The 10036-nt window shown below is 50.0% G+C and overlaps 3 protein-coding genes across 3 annotated transcripts; 2 read left to right on the top strand and 1 right to left on the bottom strand.

Moving 5' to 3' along the window:
* Window positions 1-255: 255 nt before the first annotated feature.
* HD556DRAFT_1442975 (uncharacterized protein) lies at window positions 256-2554 on the bottom strand (the record flags this gene model as incomplete). Its single annotated transcript, XM_041306536.1, has 7 exons — window positions 256-699; window positions 1475-1608; window positions 1658-1713; window positions 1765-1888; window positions 1950-2040; window positions 2088-2288; window positions 2345-2554. The coding sequence occupies 7 exons, from the start codon at window positions 2552-2554 to the stop codon at window positions 256-258; spliced, it is 1260 nt and encodes a 419-aa protein (XP_041160577.1).
* A 2256-nt stretch (window positions 2555-4810) lies between these two features.
* On the top strand, window positions 4811-5092 carry HD556DRAFT_1370165 (uncharacterized protein; the record flags this gene model as incomplete). Its single annotated transcript, XM_041302914.1, has 1 exon — window positions 4811-5092. A coding segment is annotated over one exon (271 nt), but the record flags the coding sequence as incomplete, so codon positions are not given.
* Window positions 5093-5352: 260 nt separating this feature from the next.
* Window positions 5353-6828, top strand: HD556DRAFT_1236722 (uncharacterized protein; the record flags this gene model as incomplete). The annotated part of the gene is made up of 6 exons (XM_041297847.1): window positions 5353-5482; window positions 5542-5715; window positions 5766-5818; window positions 5885-5966; window positions 6020-6105; window positions 6160-6828. The coding sequence occupies 6 exons, from the start codon at window positions 5353-5355 to the stop codon at window positions 6826-6828; spliced, it is 1194 nt and encodes a 397-aa protein (XP_041160575.1).
* Window positions 6829-10036: the final 3208 nt, after the last annotated feature.

The raw sequence follows: 10036 nt of genomic DNA, 5'->3' as shown, positions 1-10036 counted from the left end.
TACCCCACGTTTCAGGTCGCACAAGACGCACAAAAGCTTCTGACTTTCGGTCCTGAAGCATCTGTTACTAATATCGTGACAGTTGCTTGCGCACAGAATGTCCCACTCCGAAAACTTCCATTAGGACGCGTCCCAGTCTCCCAGACAAGTCCCAAATAACACATGCTTGATTCCCAACCTAGATTTCGCTTTGCATTCCACGGAAAAGTTACTCGGGTTGCCATGGACTACTGTCTCTGAATAGGATATCGTTTCTCAGCCATTCCCGTACCCGTTGATGAGCTCCCATGACCACAACGCACTAGCAAGCTCTTTCACGTCATCGCTCTCCAGTCCCATGTTCATAAGCACACCATTACTCCTTCGCGTCCTTGCAGTCTGTTCCACAAACCTGCATTGAGGTTGGTATATAGTATGTCCTGCAAGCCGAATACTATGCACGTGCCATGCCTGCGCTAATCGTGACGATAGCCTAGGTTCTATCGTGGCACTATCCAGCTGCGGGGGTAAGCTCACTTCTGCCTCACTCATGTTGCGCACAATACGTGCAAGTGGGGGTAGCACACCCACGTAAAAACGCGTCCGATATTGTGGGTAAAGCCCTACGTCGTCAGAAAATAAGCGCTGAGCCGCCCGTTCCAAGATCTCTCGAACACGATTGGCAGTCTTGCCCTCAAGGAGCGATGATGTCTCGTCACACTATATAGTAAAATCAATCGCTCGCGTGTGTTAGAGACCAACGCGAAAGACATTCTCATTGGCCGGCTATGTATCTTTCATGCGGAAGGACTCACACACCAACTTGAAGGAGCACGATGGAATTTACTCCACGTCACCCGTTTCAGCAAGCTATCTCCTTTAACCCCGAAGTTTCCGCCGATGGTATGTTATCACGATTTCGGAGACGCATATCCAAGCTCATCCAAGGAACAACTTGAACATTAAACATCAGAGAACAGTCGTCTTCAAAACCCCATATCCCATTTAAAAAGTACGCAAGAAGAACTCCAGGAATATGCGGATGACCCAGACACCATCCTCCTGAACCGGAACCTGAAAGTAGAAATGGTAGGCATGGTGTATTTGGGACTGGTGATAATGGACTCGAGCCCTTGGACGCACCTCTCCCGGGAGACAAGTCGGGTCATCGAATTCGACTGGGGAGTATGAGGAAGAAAGCGATGTGGGTCTGTGGTCCTACGTTAACTTGATCATAGTAATTGCCGCATTGTACATGTCATCTAATCACTTTATGCGTTGGTTGAACAGGATGTCGCGAATCGATCCTTCAAGTGCCTGGTTAATGTGCGTATGAAACGGGCTCTAAATTCCAATGTGAATGATTCTTCGTATTAATCACCGATTCTAGTTCTGATATACACGTTGGTCTGAATATCTAACAGAATGGTAGAAGTTGTAGGTGGCAAACTCATAAATCCTTCAGTGAAAGTAAACCGGAAAATGACCATCATACATCACTCCTTGCTGGGTAGATTGAGGTCACTAAATGTGCGCTGTCCACACGGGTGGACATTGTCGTCTTGTCCAGGATCGTGCTAAAGTCACCCCCTTTGGCTCGCAGCGCAGCCAATGCTTCGATCAACCATACTATAACCCAGTCGTCACCGTCAAAGCGGAAGGCATGCAGCACCTATACTAGCATGATGCCTGTCGATAACTTTTGTGGGCGAGGTTTTTTTATCACCGGCCGGCCTGCAAGGCACAGTGAGACTGGCAGAACCAGCAAGAGTGCTACTAGCTTACTTTCTGCCCACAACGGCAAAAACGTAGAGCGTAAGGGCTCCGTTTGAAAGGAAGGCCACACAAGCCAAGATAGTTATGATGTTGACAACGATATTGTCAGACCCAAAGCAGGCGATAAAGATAGCTGCAGCAAACGAAACGCCATACTCATAAGTAGATCTAAACACACCTAGTGCCTCACTTACCCACAAACAAAAAGCAAGTAGCGACTGACAGACAGATCGAGGGGTATGCTAACCATACGAGCAGCGCGATGATTTGGTATCGTGGCATGTGCTGTGCTGTGTGTCAAATGGTGAGCCAGCCCAAACAAACTCACTCACCTTGAGGGTTTCCATGTCTTTGTGAGCGGTACTAGTTTCATAGATAACAAGCACAGCAGATCCAGATATCACGCTGAGCAATGCAGCATCAAATGAAACCATGGCGAAGATGTACGAGATTGAAGAGTTATAAGCCATCAAATGCTCCTCAGGAGGTGGTGACGACAGGAATAGAGTAGTAGTTGCGAGTACGAGCCCGGCCTAAAGTCCGGTCATTGAACGCTAGCCATGAAGCTAAGTCAGATTATATGACATACAGTGACGTTTGTGTTCTGGAATCGATTGACCATAATTGAGACATGTTCCTTCCAGTCTTTGTTCTTTGTATCTTTCCAATGGTCGAGAGACTCCCGAGAGACTGCAATAATGCACAATATTTTGAACGCCAACGCAAGGATAGGATTATTGGGAGCTCGACAGTTTTCGGGGACTTGAGAGACGGAATTTGCAGACTCGGACGTCGTCATGGTGGGCATGATTCGAGTTGCTTTTGAAAGCTGACACCCAGAAGAGGGAGGCTATATATAATGTATCACTGCACAGTATGAAATTCGATCGTTATAGACGCAAACTTGGTATATGCATCAGAACTGTAAAACTCGTGTTCAGAAAGATCGTGAGAACGTAATGTTATCGAACCACCCATCATTTGCATTGGAGTGGGTTACGTTGGTTGCGCCTTTACGTCGCATTAATGACATGGTCTGGATATATAATTGTGGTATAAAACTTTCTCACCAGTCCTCTAGGTTGAGATAGGCCCAGTGCGGAGTAGCTGCATTCTGATAAAATAAAGCTTAGGGCGTGTCATGGCATCACAATTAACGGCAAAACCCGATTGTGTTTTGCTCAAGCAGTGAACTCAAGCGCACTGCCGACACGTCGACGCGCCCATGTTTGTCGTCGTCGCACATGAATTCTACGTGTACTCAGTCTGTTCTTAAGACGCGATTGTACGACTGTGGAGCCCGCCAAAACAACCCCATCAGAACCCAATGCCTGTACATCCATAGGCGGAGCGCCCAGAGTAACTTCGAGGTACATAGTACTAATAGTACTGAGCCCGCAGCAAATTGCGTTTGCGCACCGATATCATTGTAAGTTTTAGAAATTTTGGACACATTGCCACGGTGACCTTGAAAGAAGCGCGCTTGAGAGCAGGGAGGCTAAGCTTGATTCTCTCCATGGTATCAAGCATAGGACAGCTTGTCTGGGCATGCACGGGCATGCACGCACAACCGGAGTTTGAACCTTGATAAACGAATCGCGATTCACGAGTCGTGACAAGTTGTTTAACGCTGTGAACTTGTTGAGCGCTCGCTGATTACAATCCGTGGAGTTCAGCAAATTTGGTTCATCACGAAGCCTAGTTTCAAATGGTGAGCTCGCAGTGGAATAAAGGGAGCGGCAGGGAAGTCAAATTACTGACTGTATCTTGTTTCTCTATAACCACTTTTCTGGCACGACGATAGCGATATACATCGGCAAGGGACCCGCACGAAGGATACACGAAGAAGGCAGTCTGAAATAGACAACTCAAGTGCCTCCACTGATGTCGGCGTGGAGGTCGACGCTAGCGTTGATGGCATAAATGCAGTGCACAGGTTACGGACACAAAAATAAGTTACCAAGGCCCAGGCCCTATACTTAGTGCGGCGAAGCATGAATCTCTACATCCTATGTAGCGCCTCCTGCTACGCGCGCCAACAGCCGCCAAAGATGTTGTCAACCCTCCAATTAGCGCCAGAGTCAAAGATGGTTCCCGTCCTCCGCACTCATAGAGCTTTCCATCTCTATCACAGCTTCTAGAGGCTCGAGGCTCCACGCCCGATCTCAACTCCATGCTGGCAAATTCGATTAGAAAAAGGGAAACAGGGTACCTACCGATTCGTGGGTGCTAATACAGCCAATCCTGGCCATATTCCTGCGATGGAATCGGCCCATGCAATTTAATTATTTCCCTAAAGACAAGGAACTCCCTCTCCCTACCTATCAAAACAAGATCACGAACTGATAAGCGTCTTGAGCTCTCCAAGGATTGGAGCGCGATGTCAAGTCAACAACACTCAGAGGAAGATCTGACCACAGTCCCCCTATCCCCGCACCAGCCATCACAAAATGCCAACATGCACCGCTCGAATTTCTGAACGTGCGTATACAAGGGATTTAGCATTCATCAGGAAATGTTTATCTGAAGTTATTCGGTGAGTCATCCTATTTCTTTTAACTGTTTTGAAAATTATTCTAATCCATCCCAGTTCATCCTCCGCCACTCAGTTTCTCATGTAGTTCAGAAATTTCAAACCTTGGGACTAGCTCCTTCCATGACTCTCTGTGGTTATTCAACTTACTAATCGCTAATTCAGTTCGCACACCCCGACGCCTTCAGTACACTACCGTAGCTCACACCTAGGCAACATTGATGTCATCGTTAGCAATGTCGTACAGCCCCCCCTACACTAGCCCTCCCCCACTAACATGGTAGCTGTACAGGTGCTGGTGATGTAGCTTGCCAGAATGTCCCGGCACCATGCGTCCAGCTGAGCGAACGCGCTCTTCGCTTTCTTCTCTGTCACATCGTCGAGTTCGTTGTACCTCGCATTTCCTCACTCGCACCTTTTTCTTTAGATCCACCCACCGCTTCCTTCAATTTGTGTTCGCAGTGCATTTCACATTTTTAGTTCCTTTTTAATCGAGCATTATTGCATTATGAGGTACCAATACATGTTTCGTTTCGAAGCTGCTCGAAGAGTATTCGCCCTCTTGAGCGGCTCCACTTGCTCGGGCTACATAGACTCAGTCCCACCCCGAGTTAATGCCCGGTCCAGCCCAACCTACCTGATGCTGTCCAGTTGCGCTACTCAGAGTAATAATGCCTTGTCGGGAACGCCTGTGAAGAAATCTTTAAAAGCTCAGACCGACAGCCGGTTAATGTACTTGCGTGGAAAAACCTTGTCACCCGCGACTCGGCGAGGGAATAGAAATGTGCCGTAGCACGTGCAAGGTGCACTGGTTTCATCAACTTTGTTATTACCATTATCCGATCCTCTGAAAAGTATCATATGCGAAACGCTGCAGCAAGCCCTGGATTTGGGTCGGTCCTTCTAGTCCTGACTCCTAGCATCATTCCAACTTGACAACTGCCAGTCCCATCGAACGCGCGATACAATCCCTACTACAACTCACCTTTCGGCATCGAACTCGGGACACAATGTTGGGCCGGCAGTCTCACGACAGTTTGCGCCTTCTGGCCAGGATACCCTCGATGCCAGTTTTTAACTTGAAGAAGTTACCGCGCAGCCAGTTGACGACGACGTTAGTGCTGTCGGCCTCCAAATATATCTTCCTGGTCGTGCTATTGATGAATGTTCGGTCTCTACCGTTTGCCTGGCACAGTGAGTACGCATTCGTTTTTGCTAGTGATGAGTCTACCAAACGCAATGGCTTCTTTGAGTTCGCGTGTTCCTACCAGTCCTGCGACTCCGTCTCCAGTACTACTTCCTACGACTTCGCATCCTGTTCAAGTCCAAAGAGCTTAAGGCAAAGATCCTTGCCGACTGGGGCGAAGGTTTATGTCCAGTTGGCGCAAACCCCTTCGAGCTCGTGACCATTCATCATGGCTGGACGAGTACGTTTCAACCAAAGTCTCTCATGAAATGTAAACTCACCTGACTTTAGGTGTGGACGACGCCGATTATAATGGACACCTCAGCAATTCCAGTTATGCGAAGGTAAGGGCTCATTACACTCAGTCATTCAAGTAACACAATGATGACAACCTTCTTTTCTTTGCTCAGGCCCTTGACGCAGCCCGTTTGAAACTGGTTCTGAAAGCTTTCCCTGCTTTCGCAAGGAGTGGCGGGTGGATGGCTCTGGGTTGTGCGTCAATTTCACTCCACATATTTCTCAATCGATATTCATTCCACATGTAGCTACTCACTTTCATTTCATTCGAGAAATACCGTTCTTGAGGAGCTACGAGATAAGACTCTCCATCGGGGCATGGGATCATAAATGGGTGAGCTCTTAGCGCTTATAGAATTCACCCAGGAAATAATCTAACATGGACAAGATGTTCGTTATTGCTCGCTACGTCTCTTTCACAAAGAAGAAGCATAGTAATGCCACCCATAAACTACATGTGGACGGATCAGGTCAGCAACTGGGGACTAATAATGATAGCGCCAGACCATCAAAGACACTGACAACATCGAGTGACTTTCCTCGGATTTTGCTGAGCACGCCTGCGGAAGACTTGACCACTCCTGCAACCCCCGGCGATGCGACTGAGGCGGACTACAACCTTCAAGCTGAAAAGACGAAAAAGGAAATAGAAGCTTTGGCTGCCGCACAGTCAAACATACCTGAGCCCGACGGTGCCGTACTTCACTGTGTGGCGATCTCCTACATTTGCTTCAAGCACGGCCGCATTACAGTGCCTCCTAGCGTTATTCTCCCATGCGAAGGTTTCTCGAAACCTCCCAGTACTGCTTCTGCCGCGCCGTTCTCGTCGACGAACCCTCCACCTCACTGGAAGAAGGCCCAAGCATTGCGCGTCGCTCCATCAGGTAGTATGCCTGCGTTTGCGAAATTTCTGAAAGGAGGCTGGCGCGATGTGCCTGAAGACGAGAGGTGGTGGGAAGATGCGTTGGATGGGCCGATAGAAGAGCAACGAAAAGCGAATCTCGAAGTCCTTGATTCCGTTAGGAGAGGGATGGAAGGGGCGAGATCCATTGGTTAGTTACTGAAAAGAATTCTATATTATTGAAGCTCATTAGCTCGACATTCACTAAAACCACGTAACTCATACTTCGTCTCGTCTCAACCCTGTTGTTGGGCAAGGCTATAAGATTATCCCAAGACTTTTTTCTCATTAGTAAAGGCAACCTCACTTATATACGGATCGTTGCCGCCGAGCACATGAGCCCTTTTCCAATTTATTGTTGGCCCAATTCAAGATCAGGGTTCGGAGATGTGCGCGCGCACCCACCTCCGATTGTGATTTGAGTCGTCTTGGTGCAATAACAATACATTGCCAGCTCGACACTCGACCCACGGCGTTGGCGTCGTATCATTCACATTCCAGCCAGAACTGGCACTGACTGGCACCAAGTGGTCCTCTGTGGCCCTGCTATAGCACTAGTGCTTTCCCTGATACCAATTTATCAATCGTACAAATATCCGTCCAAAACCTAAGGCGCTCAGCTGCACGTGCACTTCGTGTAGTAATTATGATTGGTATTCGCCTTTGATGTGCTCTAGTAAGTCATCAGCTGCAGTGTTCCACCGGAGTCTTCATCTCGTACTTGCGCTTCAATAACCACCAGTCAATGAGCAGTTCAATCATATCATTGAACGAGTGATCATTCTGTCAGTACTAGTCCACCGTATGTGGCGAAGATAGATCGAGAGTTCGCAGAAAACTAGTAGACAAAATCAAGATTGAAAAAAGGAGGAAAACATTCAATACCAACATCACAAATTCTGAAAATACACAAGCGACGTAAACAAAAGTTAATGCAAGATAAAAAGACAGCATGACATCTAGTACATGAAATCGACAGTTTCAGACTTGGGACTGAGATGACCCTGTAGTTTCGATGAGGCGTTCCTTTGTGCGTAGGTCAGGTGCCGGATAGACGAAAATCATTGAGAAGTTATGAGAACACACCTGTGCAAGTTTCTGCCCTTCCGATAACATAAGGAGGCAGGTGTAAGCTGGGACGCTTATCACATGCTTACCGTATCACATCACGTGGACTTTCCCCATATATAAAACGCCCATTTGTATCACTTCACGCCAGACTCGGGTCTCCTACCTACCATCATCTGCTCTTCCATATAACGTTCTAGAAATACACAGTTTCGTCCTGTTACTTCGCCCGATCCGTTTAGTGTTCCCCGCCATTTCCCTGGCGAGGTTCCAGCAGGACTGCAAGCCCTTCAAACACCATTGCCTTTCAAGCCAGGAGAGGAGGCAACGATCCCAGAAGAGCTTGAATTCATGGTTGAGCATACGGTCCGTTGAACCCCAGGCTGGAGCTCGCGAGAGATGGAAAACCCAGTTTTGACATGCATACTTCAGGGCGTCAGAAGATAATTGACTTTGATCCTGTGCTTCGTTTGCGAAAATCATAAACGCGGTCATAGTATGAATGACCTCGATGTCTGGACAATCTTGTAGGGATGCAGAGGTAGAATGATCCTGGGGCCTTAACGCCAGGAATGCCGGAAACATCAAGAAATCTGGTAAGCTCTTAAACTCCTGGATTACTTGAAAAGCTGGCGAGAAAGGCAATCGTGGGCTGATCGTGCACTCGCCGATTGCTTCCAATGCGCTAGAAAAGTCTTCCATCGTCACCCAGACAGAAGCCGCAGGGGTCAACTGCCATGCTTGACCATGGGGGGTCTGTAGCCACTCTCGTCCTCTCTTGGTCTGCAGCCACTTTCGTCCGCCCATGGTCTGCAGCCACTCTCGACCGCTCAGGGTCAGCAGCCACTCTTGCACGCTCTTCGTCTGGAGCCACTCTTGACCATGTTCAGTCTGCAGCCCACCTGGGGTCCGCAGCCACTCTTGTCCGCCTGGAGTATTATGCAGCCATTCTCGCCCTCCTGGGGTCAGGAGCCACTCTTGCGCGCTCTGGATCAGTAACCACTCTCGCCCACTCTGGGTCAGGAGCCATTGTCGCCCGTAAAAGGTGTGCAGCCATGCATGCCCGATTGGTGTTTCCAGCCATGCCACTCCGTGTTGTGTTTTCAGCCACTCCCTCCCGTTCGGCATTTCCAGCCACTCCCTCCCGTTCAATGTTCCCAGCCATATCCTCCCGTTCGGTGTTTCCAGCCACTCCCTCCCGTTTGGCGTTTCCAGCCACTCCCTCCCGTTCGAAGTTCCCAGCCATATCCTCCCGTTCGGTGTTTCCAGCCACTCCCTCCCGTTCGGTGTTTCCAGCCACTCCCTCCCGTTTGAAGTTCCCAGCCATATCCTCCCGTTCGGTTTTTCCAGCCACTCCCTCCCGTTCGGTGTTTCCAGCCACTCCCTCCCGTTCGGCGTTCCCAGCCATATCCTCCCGTTCGATGTTTCCAGCCACTCCCTCCCGTTCGGCGTTCCCAGCCACTCCCTCCCATTTGGTGTTCCCAGCCACTCCCTCCCGTTCGGCGTGTTCAGCCACTCTCTCCCCCTCGGTGTTTTGAGCCACTCCCTCCCATTCGGTGTTTCCAGCCACTCCCTTCCCCTCGATGTGTCCAGCCACTTCCTCCCCTTCGGTGTTTCCAGCCACTCCCTCCCCCTCGATGTGTCCAGCCACCCCATCCACATCAGTGGCTCCAGACACTCCAGCCCCCTCGGTGGCTCCAGCCACTCCATCCCCCTCGGTGTTTCCAGCCACTCCCTTCCCCTCGATGTGTCCAGCCACTTCCTCCCCTTCGGTGTTTCCAGCCACTCCATCCCCCTCGATGTGTCCAGCCACTCCCTCCCGTTCGGTGGCTCCAGCAACTCCAGCGAGCGGGTGTGTGGTATCTCCAGCCACTTGTCCGGAAACACGCTCTCGCTCGATGTGTCCAACCTCTCCCCCTCGCTCGATGTCTCTATCCATTCCCTCCCGCTCGGTGTCTGTGACCACTCTTGCCCGCACTTAGTGTGCAGCCATTGTCGCCCGCTCTCGGTGTCTAGCCACTCTCGCCTCCTATCCGCATCCAGCCATCGTCGCCCGCTCTTGGTGTCAAGCCACTCTCGTCCAGGCGTGGTCTGCAGCCACTCACGATGTGTTTGCAGCCATCCTTGGCCACTCGGGGTCTGTAGCCATTCTTGGCCGCTCTCAGTTTGCAGCCACTCTCGTCCCCTCTGGCTCTGCAGCCATTCTTGGCCACTCGAGGTCTGTTGCAGCCACACTTGTCCGGTCGAGGTCTGAAGCCACTCTTCCCCGCGTCGGCTCTGCAGCCACTCTCCTCCA

Source organism: Suillus plorans, assembly GCF_016647745.1.
Source record: "Suillus plorans strain S12 chromosome Unknown HD556scaffold_26, whole genome shotgun sequence".
NCBI lineage: Eukaryota > Fungi > Basidiomycota > Agaricomycetes > Boletales > Suillaceae > Suillus > Suillus plorans.
The sequence above is the reverse complement of the archived record's forward strand: the minus strand, read 5'-3'. Positions and strand labels throughout refer to the sequence as shown.